This window comes from Manis pentadactyla, chromosome 16 (genome assembly GCF_030020395.1).
Source record: "Manis pentadactyla isolate mManPen7 chromosome 16, mManPen7.hap1, whole genome shotgun sequence".
Lineage (NCBI taxonomy): Eukaryota > Metazoa > Chordata > Mammalia > Pholidota > Manidae > Manis > Manis pentadactyla.
Window position 1 is genome coordinate 78028930 of NC_080034.1, and position 15708 is coordinate 78044637.

At 42.5% G+C, this 15708-nt stretch overlaps 1 protein-coding gene across 1 annotated transcript in view; it reads right to left on the reverse strand.

Annotated features, from left to right (window-relative positions):
• The window catches only part of SCGN (secretagogin, EF-hand calcium binding protein), a 42777-nt gene that overhangs the window by 24247 nt on the left and 2822 nt on the right, over nt 1-15708 (reverse strand). Inside the window, exons 3-6 of the mRNA XM_036911650.2 lie at nt 12427-12519; nt 9071-9160; nt 5381-5437; nt 4886-4963 (exon numbers count right to left, since the gene is read on the reverse strand). Coding sequence (XP_036767545.2) covers nt 4886-4963; nt 5381-5437; nt 9071-9160; nt 12427-12519 — 318 coding nt within the window. The remainder of the gene's footprint in view (nt 1-4885; nt 4964-5380; nt 5438-9070; nt 9161-12426; nt 12520-15708) is intronic.

Here is a 15708-nt window from a genome sequence, read left to right on the forward strand (position 1 = left end):
AAGACAAGGTCTGCGGACCTTAACTTTTCTCTTCTCATTGGATGTTCTGCCTGGACTTGTTTACTATTGATGTTTCAGACAGCTTTCAAATGTGCCAATCCTTATGTGGGAAGATTTGAATTCATTTGGTAGGTTACATCTCCGAAGTAAAGCATTTGACGCTGTGGGTAAAACTGCAACATTTCCAGAGTATCTCGCGTGGCTTTAGTGCATTTGCGTATCCTCAGGGTGGAGAGAAGTTCATCTCCATATCATTGGTAATTACCTGGGCAACCGAGGGCACGGCTGAACCTGGGAGGTTAAGGGGAGGGGTTGCTTCCTTGCTGGTTTCTTCCAGAGCAAAGGAGAAAGATGTCCCTGGACTGCAGTTTGAAAGCAATAAACAGGTTTTCAACTTCATTTCCCCCTTTGACTGATTTCAGTTTTTAGAGGTATTTTGACCCGGGATTTCCTCTCCCCCGGCTTACATCTGGAGGCAGACGGCAGGATGCCTCTGAACCCGAAATCTGTTATAATGGGTGCGACCTTTGGGAGGGCTGCTCCTGTGGATGGTGGGAGGCCCCAGTGGGTGCAGCGGCAGAAGGTGCTGTTTCACCTGTTATTATCCCCCCAGCTGTGGGGCTTCCAAAGTAGGAACCCCGAGTGGGGGAGTGGTCTGGGGTAAAGTACCTCCTAGAGGGGTGGGGCCTCCCCAGAACTGGGGAAGGGTGGAAACACCGGAAGCTGCAGAATTAGCCCTCGGTGAGTGGGAAGACTGCTTGGAGACCTTAGGGGGCCATGTGGCGGCTGGCACTGTGGGGTCTCTTTTCAATAACACAGTGGAAAATGTTATACAGGAGACAGAGAGGATTATCGAGGGACTCAGGCGGGAGAGAGACGCACCTCAGCATCGCTGGGAGGAGCTGGGCGATAACCCATGGGTGCTGTTAAAGAAGAGAGACAGTTACTGAGAAGGCAGGTCACCCTCCTAGGAGACTCCTTAGCAGCGGCGAGGGGGAGACGGCAGGAAAAGCGGCGTTGCAGGAGGCCGTGGGGCAGGGGGAGGAAAGAGAGGTGCCCTCAGCCCGGAGATGGTGGAGGAGCCCGTGATGGGGGAGCCCCAAGGGGGAGAGGAGCAGGCGGGGCCGTTGGCGGATCTGCTGCCCAGGCCGCCGGCCAAGGTACCATCTCTTCTCCTGTTTTAAAGGCCCGCCCGGCTGTAATTAAGAAAATAAAAACGAAATAACCCCAGGCTCCTCAGGGTGAGGAGCAGCCCCTCCCCAGGCTGTGGACCACTCTCTGCTCCCCCCCTACACCCAGGAGGAGCTGGTGGACGTGAGGGCCATCAGAATCTCTGCCTAAATGACGTTTACGTCTCTGGGATGTGGGGGTGGAAAAGATTGTTGTGTCTGGTACTGGGATGAGCAGAATGGCTTCCCTGACGACTCACCCTTCCCTCCGGCAGTGGTTGCAAAATGCCCATCATGCCTCAGGGAATCAGACACTCCTGGAATGGCTGACAGCTGCCATCAGGGTAGTTTGGCCTAATCAGGGTGATTTACCATATTTTCCCAGTAGTTGGAAAACGTATGCAGAGCTCCAGCAGGTACTGTGGGAATTTGGTATGAAAAACATCATCTATAATATGGACCCCCAGGGCCCTGAGGAGGAGGTGTTCACGATAGGAATGAGAAACCTGGTGCTGCACACAGCTCCCACATCTCTCCTTGGGTCCCTAGTGAACACTCTTGCCCCCCACCTAGAGCACCCCATAAGGGAGGCTACTCGTACTTTAGCAGATCTGGGGGAGGTTGAAACAATAAGGGCTCGGAGGGAAGTACAGGCCAGGACTGAGAGGAGAGGTGCAAAAGGCCCCGTGAAGGTCTCGAGGACCCAGGTGTGGGCTGATTTGATAAAGGCCGGGGTAGTGAGAGAAAAACTCGATGGGCAGCCCAATAGAATATTGTTAGAACTGTGGCACCAAATAAAGCCAGAGCAGCAGTTCAGACAATCTGTATTAAGTGACCAACTACATGCCAGGCTCCATGTGAGGGCTGAGGGCACAGAGATAAGATGCCACAAGCTAGTGGATTAAAGATCCATAAACAAATAATGTCAGTGTCACCCTTGACTCCCAGCTGATTCACCAGGAAATCAATCCTATTGGTTCCATCTTCAGAATATGTCTAGTTCTCATCTCTTCTGCTCCTCTACTCTGGTCCAAGATGCCATCTTTTTCCACCTGGATGTCAGCAGTGGCCTCTTAATGGCTCTTCCTCATTCCCTCCCTGCCCATTTTGGGCTCTTCTCAACACTGTGGCCAGATCTTGGCTGCTCTGCTTCAAACTCTCTGGTGACTCTCCATTTCTCTTGGACTAAACCCCCATGTTCTCAAAATAGTGTAAATAGCCTGACATGGTCTGGCCTCAGTTCAGCCTCAGCCTTGATTGTTCTGTTCCAGTCATACTGGTCTTTTCCAGCTCCTTAAAATCCCAGGCATGCTCCAGCCCTGGAGGCCCTGTGCTTGCTGCAGGCACCCTTGGTCCTTCACATGTCACCTTCTAGAAGGACCTACCTTAACAAAATTGAAAATGACACCTTCTCCCCAGTTACCAATCCTGGCTGCTCTCCCTTTCTTGTTCTACTGTTTCACTTTTTCTATAATACCTGTTACCCTCTATCATGCAATGATTTGTTATTTATTATGTTTATCTTTGTTGTCAGTCTCTCCTTTGTCTGTTTTGCCTACTGCTGAATCCTCAGCCTAGACTAGTGCCAGAGCATAGCAAGTATTTAATAAATATTTGTGGAATGAATTTAATGGATGATATGATGCTAAGACAATGGTAGAGAGGTACTTGGATTCACTGTGCAAGATTTTCTAGGGCAAGATGATGTTTAACTGAATCTTGAAGTATGAGCAAGAACCAGGTAAAGAAAAGTAGGGGAAAAAATGATCTCTGTCAAGAAGTTAGAAAGCAGTGGTTTAGTATTACAGTTAGAGGTGGAGGGAAGCCCTTCAGAGCCAAAGATATTCAAGGAAATACTGGAAACATGCTGGAGATTCTAAATGCGAGTATTTCACTGTATAGTACATGTTTTATAAGTTAATAAAATCAAGATAACAACAGCCAGTGCTTAACACTGTGTCAAATCAAAGTTGAAAAATGTTCAACTGGAAAAATAATCTCTGTGATATTCTCCCCCAAGGCAGTTTCAGTCTAATTTGCTTTTTCATACTATTTACTCTGTTGGAGGGGTTGGCTGGAAATTAGGACAAAAGGAACCTTGAGATTTCTCTGTCGCTGAGAAACTGTGTTTCTAGGGGATTTCCCATTTCACTCCTTGGTGCTGAGCATTTACTCAGGATTTCAAACATCATTTTGCATGCTATTAGAACAGATCGACATAGTAAGAAGCCAAACTATTTCCAACTGAAATCCTGGCCCAGGGTTTGATTCTGTCCTTGGCATTGGCTTTGTTTCTGTCTAGGCAATTTACAGTTTATCATGGTCAACAGCACTTCCTTCCTTCCCAGGGCAAATGCCCGTTCTGTGGCAGCATTCAGAATAGCCAGAGGACAGAGTGTGAGGCAGGGAGGCCCGGGCCTGAAGGCCAGGAGAGTCCAGCTGCCAGTTTGATTGCTTCGGGTGGGTGACTTACCACTTCCCAGTTACCTGATCTTTAAAATGAGTTAAACAGTTCAACTTGGTGGTGACTTAGTCACTTACCCTTTCTAAGTTCAACCAGCAAATATGTAAAATGACATGAACAATGTCAACACTGTAGAGAAGTTGTTAGAAATGGTACAGTTTTGGAAATGTCAATTAAAGGCCTAAATAAATCAACTTAGTGGTACACATTTTAACAGGAACCCACAAACTCTTTTCAGTGATATGTATCCCTGACTATTCACCAGAAGGTTCAGTAAGATGGATCTGTTCAAAAACTCCTTATAGAATATATGTAACAATCCTACAAGTAAGTAAGCCTTTACCAGCAATTTCTTTTCTTCTTCATTAAGAAACCTACAGAGTTTGATTGGAACGAAGCACACACCTGGAGATAGGGAGGGAGCTGGGGGGAGACAAAAGGTAGAGAAACCAGATCTAATTCAGTACAAATAGTTGATCAGTACAGGAAGAAATGCACCAAGTTAGGTACTGTAACATAATATGAAGAAGAGTTCGCCAAAGGCAACTTCTTCTACTCGACCCTTTTTCAGGGAGCTTTGACACCAAAATAATCTCAGGGTCATTTAGGACATGGATGCCATGAGGAGCAAACAAAATAATGACAGCAAGTACCATAACAGCCACTACGATAAAAGCCGACATGTACGCACACTCGTTATGTCCTGGACACGCTGCAGGGCGCGTCGACTCACCGCCTCACAGCAAGTAGGTACTCTAACCCACACGTTACAGAAGAAGTAAGTAAAGTTGGGGGCTTGACAATTTTCCAAGGTCATAGCTAATAGGTGGCAGAGGTGGGACACATCTTCTATCTGACTCTCGACTGTGCTAAATCAACATGCTGAATGAGTAGAACCATCAAGCTCCCGTGTTCAGGCCTGACCACCTAAGTGACTCATGTTCACTTGCTTCTACGTGACTTTGATTAACATTTGTTGGCCTGGTGCCTAGTAACCTCGTGTTGATTGGACTTTCCAGGTCTCCCCAAGGACAGGTGACCAGCTCTTTCTCTCAAATACATGCAGTCTGCAGTCTCATCCCAAGAAAGAGGCTAAAGCAGCCCAGTTTTAGCCAGTGTTTTCCAGAGCTGAGGTTTTTCTCGTGCATTCATTTAGCTGCAAACACTTACTGGGCACTTGCCCTGTGACAGGCACTGTTTCTGCGCCTGGGGGGAGGCAGCAGGGAACGGATCATGTTGCTCAGGGACTTACCATGGTGCCAGTGTATTCTTTCAGCTTGGCCTCAGAAATGGCCTTTTTGTGGTGGAGGAAGAGGTCTCGGAGGAAGTTCTGTGACGTCAAGAGAAGAGCCATGTTTTACATAGTTAGCAAATATATCACAAAGGTCTTGAGAGGCTTTATATTAAGGATTATGGTTTGTTTTTAAGGAAATAAAATGCTTTTAGCAAGCAATAAATCTAAGCGTGGAGAGCTGTCATGTTTAAAAGGGAGCTTATGGAACCCAAAGAATAGCTCCAGTCATGAAAAAGATGTCATAAATCCTCAATTTTGTCTCTTTCCCAGAGAAATCAATGTCACGTGCATTTTCCAAACCTTCAAAACACAAATACTTTTTTTTTCTTATGTAGTAAATATATACCATGCTTCTTGGAAGCACAGTAGTCAAGCTATCGATAACCATATATCAAATTCCCAGTGATGGACAAACTCACCCTTCACCCAGTGACCATTCCCAGCAACACTTACACAAAGCTCGGCAGCTGATATAAAGCCACTGCTATCAGCATCATATTTGCGCCAGATCTAAAAAACATGTAAGCCATTAATCCATTCGTCCTCAAATAATTTGGGGTTGACTTACATCGTTGTCTACTATGGTTCAGCATCTGAAAACAGTACCAGAAAGGGTGCCGATAAGACTTGCCTAGGTAGTTTTAGGCTTGCTTTGGTGACAGAGATTGGACAGAACTCACTAGAAATGAATCATCAAATTCACTTGGAGCTACTTAGGAGCATCACAATGCACTTAGACAAAGGGATCTTTTGGAAAGCTCGAAAATAGAAAGACATGAAGGCATGGACTTCAGTTAGGGGTAATATGGCAAAATAAGAAACCTTCTTTACCCTAAATTCCTAAAAATGCAGAAAACTCTAAAAACAACTCTTTAAATACATAGCTCAGCTGGCAAAAAGTGAAAAGACCTCTAAGAGACCTGGCATGATAGGAAAGCACAAATGCAGAGAAGTAATTTATGACTGCAACCGTCGTCTGTGCCAGGTACATGCTGATCTCTGACGACTTAGCCGGCACGCCAGGTAGACAGGAGACAAATCCTGGGGCCACCCAAGGTGGGAAGTCATGCTGAGGCACCTACATAAGACTGAAACCCCAAATAACAGTAACCGTAATGAAAGGGCGAACCCCTCCAAAATAAATTGCAGTGCAGAAAAAGCCCCTCAGGAATCTCATTTGTGTGGCTCAGGATAAGGGAAATAAAACATTTCTGATGATTCCTAGTGACATGCCAACTCTTACTGATTTGAGGACAGCATTCATTCAGCTGCAGATAAAATCACTACACTGGAAGACAGAACAGCTGAATATTTTAAAAGAAACACTGAATTGCTTTTTTAAATAAGTGGTGTGATTTTGACCACCTCTGATTTCTCCATGTGCAAGCCTCCCAAGTTGAGAAGTTCCCTAATTCCTGTACAAAATGAAATTTTCCATAGATGTGGAATGGGTTACCTGAGTCACTAATTGCAGGGACCTTAATTCTAGATGACAGTCAGGGCGCTGCAGGAAGAGTGGGAGTTCCCGGTGCTTCTGCTGGTGTGTAGCAGGAAGTGTGCAGAAACTTCACCCTGGTCGGTCCTTGTCACCAACGTTTCTGTCTGACTTTGGCCAGACTTATAAAATCGACTAGTTAAATGTGGTTTACATTCTAACTCTTCTGGCGTGAATATACCAGAACTTAGAATGAGAATTGAAAATAACAAAAAACATTTTTACATGCTTTTCTCATGCTACTCTCTAAACATTTTCCATCTAAATTACCTTTGAATTTTACTACAACTGACCCATTGGAGGGCCAAAGATTTTCATGTGAATAGTATGCACATCTACCTTTAAAGAATAAAAGCAAAATAGAGATTTCCAGGCAAACAAAACCAGAGTTTATTACCAAGAGACTCATTGTAAAGTATATACTCCAGGAAGGAAGAACATAAAGAAGGAAAATCTCAGACACAGAAAGGAATCATTCACAAAGACGATGGGAAATGTGGGCAAATTGAAACAAATCTTGACTGCATAAAATCTGTGGGGTTAAAGAAAACAAGACACCACCAATATCCTGGACAATAATGGTATGTGAGTTGGTAGGTGTATGTTATGATTAAAGTGTTTTAAGATCCTGTGGTTCAGGGGGAATGTAAAGATATTAACTTAGAATATCTTAAAATATATAGGATAGTAACAAATTTAATTTTAAAAAAAGAATTCAAGAGTCAAAAATGGCATTTAAAAAAAAATTGGGGAGAGAAAGGGAAAACTCTTCATTACAGAAGAAACTGACAAACTAGCAGGGATGTGGAAAATGGAATTAAGTTAAAAAAAAAATAGGAAGGCTCCAGAATGGCATTTCTTTTTTCCATTTCTCAAGATTATCCAAGACTACATAAAGCCTAACATTTTATACATTCTTTTCTGCTTAAAAAAGTAAGTCATATTTGCTGTACAAAATTAATGAAATATAAAAAGAAGAAAACTATAATCTCCAGTAATTCCTACCCCAGAGATGGTTGCTTATCATTTCTGTGTTTCCTTTCCATCATATTTCTATCATATACATGACCAAACTAAATTGGAGGTCATATTGCCTATACAGGTGGGTGGCCTATTTATTACTTACATTTAAACAAATTAAAATTACTTTGAAATGCTATTTAAAATAATTTGCAAACAAGTATGATTCTACACACAATTGGAAAATAACGAAGTACAGAGAACATGGAGATCATCTGTTATCCTACCACTTAAAAACAACCAGTATTTATGTTGTATGTATTCACCTATCGTCTTTTTTATGCAGTTGTTAGGGGGAACAATTTTTTAAACAAAGCTAAGATCATAATGCATATATAATTTTGTTTATTAACATTTTTTGTAATGCATTTCCTCCATGCCATTAGATGTTCTTTGAAAACTTGCTCTTTGGCAATATATAATGTTCCATGCTGGGGATTTTCTCTCATGAACATCCAGTGCCTAGAAGAGTATCTGGCATATGGCAGGTACTCATAGTATTTGTGGAATGAATGGATCATATGAATGTATCATAATTTGCCTAGTTTTTCCTTCATCATTAGACATTTATGTTACTTTCAGTTTTAACTATAAGTAACACTGCAACATGAAATGAACATCATTGTGCAGAAAACTTGTCTACATCTCTGATTACATCCTTATGACAGATACCTGGAGAAATAGAATTAATAAGTTAAAGGGTAAAGATTTTTTTAATTAACTCTGGATAATGAAATTTTAAAGGATCTTGATTTGCAAAATTGCTTTCCATAAAGTTATTCCAATGTGCATGCCTACCAACAGAGCACGAGCAACAATCTCAGTCCTTCCTTGCCAGCTCCTTTTGCTGATCCTTTTAAAATCTTTATCACTTTGGTTGTTAAAAAGTAATTGTTTTTTTTTGCACTTCTTTGGTTACCAGCTTATATTTGTTGTCTATTCAAATTTCTTCTGTAAGTTGTCTACACATGTGCCTGCTCAATTTGCCACGACTTCCACTAGACCAGATGTAGGTTAAGTAGTGGCAAAAGATAGCAAGTTTTATCTCCTAAATGGGGATATGGTAGCTATATCAGGAATAGGACACCAATGCAGTAGCTGTCCTGTATCTGTCATTCTGGCCTTGGAGCCCTGCTCTGCCTTCTCTGGTCTTTTTTCAACAACAGACAGTAACACCTAGAGGCTGAAAGAAGAGATAAGAGGAGCCCTGGGTTCTGCCTTTAGCTTTCACTCAAAACACAATGACTGCAAACAGGCCTCTAGCTGGATCAGCGCCCTAACTTACATTTTGGCTGTATTGTACCTTCAAAACTAGAATTAATCAACAACATTTAAAAATAAGTAGTTTCACAAAGAGTCTTGATGTCTAAACAGCATTCTCAAAAGGCAGCCGTTTCCTGGAGCTCCACGGGGTTCTCTTCTTTAGGTCGGGGGGTGCTCTCCAGTCTCCAGTAGTCCCCCGCTTTATAAACGCCCAGTTATATTCCTCAGCTTACCTCTCTGGTCCTTTGTCTAAGCCTTTCTCTAACCCTGGGGGCCAGGCAGGATTGGTGGCCACCCACAAGATGGCTGGGATCCTGGCCTCTTCTCAACCCTCATACTCCATAGACATGCAACCAAACACTTACCTGCATAAACTCTACACTGCTGTCTAAGGGGGCCTCCTGGTGGAAGAGCAGAAGAAAGTTTTCATCCTCGGATAAGAACATGCTGGCAAGCTAAAATAATGGAGAGAAATAGTAGTCAGTGCCTCTGGCCAGTGCCCCCTGGGTGAGAGGCTAGGTGGACCATACTACAGATCAGAAGAGCCCGGATCATTCGGGAGGGAGCACCCGGCTGGAGGTTCTTTGCCCGTGATTGTAATTTTTGATTCATTAATTCTTTCAAAAAGTATTGCACCCTTACAAAGTATGAAACACTATTGGTATCTGCTTTACAATCCAAAACAATAATAATCATTACTATCATTACTGTTTATTATAAATTTGTTAGTGTTTAATATGCTTCAGGCACTATTCTAAGAACCTCCAATATTATATTCATTTAACCCTATAATAATAATGATAGAATAAAAATAATTCTTATATGTGCCATAAATTGTTCTAAATGCTCAAGTATGCTAACTCATTTAATCCTAACAATTTATGGGGTACATAATAGACTATTAATATTATTTATCAATTAAGGAAACGGAGCCATAGAGAGATAAGGAACTTGCCATAGTTACGGAAGGAAGCGGTGGAGTCGGGACTTCAGCTAAGCCCACACTCAGAACCACTGTGCTGTGCTGGTGAGATGCTGGGCATACGAGTCACTTCAGTGCCATATGCGAAAGGAGGAATGATTGCAGTGTGGCTTGATCCCTGAATGTTGGCTACAGTTTATGTTCTTGTGCATTATTAGTGTCTATATGATACTATAGTTGTTGGTTCACTTGTGGAAAATTCAACAATCCAGCTTTCTGTATTAGCACTGGTTCTATTGACTTACTTTACTCACTCCCATGAACAAAGGTAACATTTTCTTCCCCTACATGATTATAACACTTGTTTTAGCACACAGGCATGTTTGTCTGGGTTCGCTGCCAAACCTAGGATATTGCAGTGTATATTGTCTTCTTTCTGAGTTATCCCCCATAAACAATGGTCATTTCTTCTATAATCAGGTAGTTCTCTTAGCATTTTGTACAATGTCCCAGAGTGAGTCCAGAGCAAATGTTTCTGGTGGTTTGTAGGCATGACTAGCTCACACTCCTATTCACATTTTCTGCTTGGATATGGATCAGGTCAAGCACACATCATGTAAATAATAGCTACCACATAGTGAATACTTACTACGTGGCAGGCACTGGCAATGTGCTTTTCATTTATAGTTCATCAAATTCTCATACCAACTTTGGGTAAGTGTACATATCCCACCTTTTGCTAATGGCTTTAGAGTGGATCCAAATTCCTTCTCCATTGTTCACCTATTATTTGCTCTGGGACACTAATTGATACATCTGTGCCTCAATTTCCTCATTTATAAAATAGGGATAATAATATCTATAACCTGGTGCTTATGTGAAGGCTAAATGTAAAAGGAGCCATTAGTTATAAGCTGTTTAGTGAAGTCCCTGGTACATATTAAGAATTCAGTAAATGGTAACTGCCAACTTAATGAAGATGATGAAATTGAGGCTGGGATTAAGGAACTTGCTCGGGGTTTCATATCCCACTATGCTGACATTTTGCTTGTCCTGCCCACCCACACAAGGTCAACTGGAACAGGAACTGTTCTTCAGGACAAAGTGTTTTATCACATGGGGTGGCACAGGCTAAGAAATCAAATTAAAATGTAATTCACTGCTCCTAAGTCTTGGGGACCCACTCTGTCTTCCGTTTCGGAGGCACGGAGGAGACAAATCAGATACCCAGGTAACCCCCAAGCCCCACTTTGGCTGTCAGTTGTGACTTCCCTATCTTACTTGGTGCTAAAATACCTAAAATGTGTCAAGGTGGGCTGGTTTGCATGTTACGACCAGCTGTAGCGGGAATAAGTGAAATAGTCACTGGTATAGCAGGAGAAGGTAGAGGAGCCCTTCCTTAAACTAACAGACTCAGATTTTAAGGGACCTTGGCACTAAAGCAATTCTGTACCATCCTCTTTTCTGCAAAAGACAACCTCAGTTATGCTCATTTGCAGGACTCCATGACAAAATGGTTGGCATAGGTGTCATAATGACATCATTTTCAGTTATTTGCCATGTTTCATATATTCATTATTAAGCCAGCAAATATTTATTGAGCACCACTATATGCTATGCTCTGTTCTGTGGACTGGAGAATGCAACAGTAAACAAGTGGTCGTGAATACTTACTTTCCCATTATTGGATACACTGCTATTTTTACATCAGTTATAATGTAATTGTTGGTTGCATATATCATTTTTGCCTTTGAGTGAAAATGTTGGAGATAGCTACACTTATAAATCGAGGATTTAATTCACCAGTTTTCTGAAAAGGCAGCCTCCTGGTGAACATGTCTATTTCTTATAAGGACACATTATCTTGCCCTACTCTCATAAGAAAATATGGTATCTTACTGAATAAAAAAGTACTGTTATCATCAGTAATACTGACTGTTCAAGTATAGCAGCATCAAGAGACTTCAGATTTCTGGTAATATGTCTGGCAGGTTTTTGACTATGGATTAAATATCTTACTTTCAGATTAGCTCAGTTATATATATATATTCATAACTATATAGTATGAACCAAATAGATTCATACCTGTAAGTGAAGGTTCCCTTAAACCAGTGCCACATACTGGCCATACGAGGCTGGAAAAGTAACTTAGTTTTCTCACTGGTAAAATAGAACAATGCTTCCTGCCTGTCTTTAGCTACTGTGGAATAAAATAACATAATATGTGTGGAAATCCCTTGTAGACTGTAAACCATTTTGTAACTGGAAGAAAAAATTTAGGTTAAAGATAGACTATCAGAGAGGTGCTGCATGTTTAACACAGGGCCTTTAGAAGGCACTCAATAAATGTGGGTTGAATTGAAATAAAGACAGCTGCTGTCTGTTTTGTTTTTAATGATCTTCAGGGATATTTCCAACCTCCACTGGGAGCTGATGCTGAGGTTTTGACTCATTTATTGACAGTATGTTTTTCCTTATATCAAAGCAGAATTTGAACAGGACACTGCAAAAAGACAAACATTGGATCAAGCAACTGAAAGGCCTCCAGCATACCAATTCCCCAGTTATAAAATAAGCATAAATCTTGATTGACCTAAATAAAATAATAGAAGAGTCATGTTCTCTTTGTTACTAAACATATAAAAAAGGAAAGGTGATTACTTCAAAAATGTGGTCTAGACCAACTGACTTGCAAAGAGTTCTAATTTCACAATCAAATGTAAGATTTTCATTACCTTTCAGAGGACATTATAACCCAAGAAGGCACAGTCAAAAAAGTTTCAGTTGTGAAAATTGTACCTCTTTCATCTGTATGTGACCGTCTTTAGAGACATCGTGGGTAGTTACAAATCGCTGTTTCACCCTCTGCACATTTTCTTCCGTGACTGCGTCCTACAACAGGCCAGAGAGAAGAACCACATTAATGCCACTGGGGTTGTGGTTAGGATATCAAATATTGAGAGCAAACAGCCTGATAATTATGTTAGTCTAACCTGGAAAGCAGGTTACTTAGCCATTTAAAGCAAGCCTTCCGTGTTGTGGCAAAGAGAACAGTGATGGAGATTTCTTCAGCAAATAACCACTAATCAGGATCCTGACTATGTAAGACTTATAGCTAGTGAGCTCCTAAAATATGACTGAAGGGAAGCTTAGAGGCTAGAGTGTTGAAAAATAAATTTGAACATTATTACATGTTCTGTTGTGACAAAATATTATATTGTTGTGAACATACGAACTTTCTTCCCAAGAACTCAGAGGCTTTAAGTGAAAAACACAGCTCTTCTAGGCCCCCGGTTTCTAGGCCATAGCTCATTCTCTTAATCTTCCCCTAGGACTTGAAAAAATAATTAGAAGGGGAAAATAATTAAAGAAGAAACCAAAGTAATAAAGTAATTGTTGAATTACAAAAGATGTCACGTCTTTGCTATATACATACACAACCTTTTCTACACATTAATTTGTCCTTCATCAGTTGACTGCAGGGTTATTACAAAGGAAGATGACACATATAATCAACAATGGAGAATGAATTCTGATGCAGGGGTTGAAGGCACAGATACTCCCAAGAGTACCAGATTCCAAGACTCCAAACTTGATCAGTCATGCTAAAATTATTCTCCCTAATACTACCACATCATCCCTGCCCACCAATCTTCCTTGTAGGACACTCCACTAAATATGGAGAGATTAGTTTCTCTAGTCTCGGTGCCGTGAATGTGTGTTTGGTTTTGGGTGCGTGTATATGTACCTGAACCACATAGAAAACTACATGATGGAAATCACTCAACAAGGCAGCTCTTCCCTTTGAACTTCAGCTTGGCCTTGTAGATTAAGAGGTCTGTCAGCATCACAGTCACTCCTGTGTCTCTGAAATATAGTATCTGGGGAATGAATGAATGATTCTTTATGGTGAGCTGGGCATTCTCACAGAAAGTTAACTAACATAGGCCATGTTGCCGGAAAGTTAAATTTCAAAGTAAATAAATGTGAAGCCAAAGAAGCTTGTTAAAAAACAAGATTCATCCAAGTAAATTTAAAGATTAAATTGGCTTTATTTAGCGATTCAGGAATAGGGCAGCATTCTGTCTATCAAGTAGAGAGCGGCTCTAAGGAACTATTCAAAATGGAAGGTTTTTATAGACAGGAGCATGGGGAGAAGTTTATTATTAAAAAATGAAAGAATTATTTCAGTCAACCTCACTTTCTCTTAGGAGGAGGAGAATGGGGTCTTATAATACAGATTACCCCATCTTCTCTTAGGAAAGCTAGAGAAGGCCCAGGGACTGTCTTATACATGATGCAGACAGAAAATCCCTGACTGACTACATTTCTGGTGGAGTTTGAAACTGTAATTGGATTTAAGTATTAGGCCCCAGTTTGGTGACGTGGCCTAGCAGAAGTGACCCCATATTGAGCCTGTATCTTTCTTTTTAACAAGCTGTAACCAGATTGTACATGTCACTATTAGTTTGAAGCCACAGAAACTTGAATTCTGTCCTCTCAGACCTCTAACCCCAAAGCCCATGACTGTCCCTTGGACCTAACGCAAAAGAGCCTTGGGACTCCCTCTGTTGTGCTTTCCCGTCATCACTAACCCTGCCCCCCTTAGCCGAGACTCCAGGCCCCAGGAGGGTACTTATCACTGAAACCTTGAGAGGCCCAGGAGGGGCACAACCTGGACATGAAGGATGCGTGCACAGCCACAGAAAGTGATGTTCTGCGCAACCCACTGGCTGTATCTAGACCCAGTTCAGAAGCCAATTCTGAGCACTTGAAAAGAAAAAGGCAGGGGCTCGTGGGGGGGGTGGGGAATGAGCAGCCGATGCTTCGTTAAGCCGACCCCCTCGGAGGCTCGGAGGAGCAGGTGATTACCCGCAGGCTGACTGGCAGGCAGCTTGCTGTCAGGACCTCGAAGTCCTTCTTCCGAGGTCTCTGTGATCCGCTCATCAGGGGAGGGAAGTAGAGCTCGTCAGTGTCTGAAGAACTGCTTGTCACGCCCAACTCCAAAGGGCAGAGCTGCCCGTTCACGGAGGCCGCCCTGCTGTTGGTTCTGCACTCGACGGGACATCACTGGTGGAAAGGAGGTGGCACAAATGCTGACTGCCCCTCAGCTTAAAGGTCTTCCCCTTTGGGAGTCCTGCCCTCTTATTAAGGACATGCTTAGGGCCTACTCACTTCTCTACTGGGAATTAGGAATAGTTTCCTTAACCCTTAATCATGTCCAGGTAGCACAGAGTGCCCAACAAATGTCCCTATAACCATGCTCCCCAGCGCAATGCCTCAGCATTTTGAAAGGGAGCAATGACAAATGAGAGCCTTTCTGCTTAACAGTTTGAACAGCTTATCACCCTGGCTCCAAAAGCTGTCTCCCAAGCCAGATGCTGAGGAAAGATGTCTGGGGCTGCTGCCACAGCTCAGTGAGACCGGCCTGATTACATTAGAGTCCCTTCTCAACAGGCAGTCGCCGTCCCTGGGGGGAACAGAGGGTGACATAGATGCAACGGACTTCAGGTGATTCTAAAATGCAAGATCCTAGGCAGACCTCAGTTGTACTAAAATACGTAGGGGATGGGACCCAGGCATCAGCATTTTAACACAGATAATTCTTAAGCACAGTGAAATTTTACTTCTACTAGCCTAAGGGCTCTGCAACCTTCTGACCCCTCCACCTCCGGCCTCAGCAAAGCCTGTGTTGGACCCAGGGGCACAGGACACAGATGAGTCACTTGTTGTCTCCTTCCTCTGAGGACCGTGCTTGCCCTGTATGAGAGGAGATGTCCACAGGCCAGATCTGGGGAGGGGTGGTAAGAACAGCCAGGCTGCAAGAAATGGCATCCCTCTTGTCTCTCAGTAAAGGCAACAATGTCTCTGACATGAGCCAAAGTCCCAGAGACGCCTCACAGTGTCTTTGGCTTCAAGCAGACCCTTGTGACTGAAAATGAGACACTTCCAGTTTTAACACTGACAGCAAATTTCCTCCTCCTTTCCTATAAATCAGTAAAGCAAGGAGCCTTCAGAAAAGGTGTGAAGTTCCAAGTCACTGTGGATTTAGGTTTTTTGGCCATCCAGTTTATTCCAAGA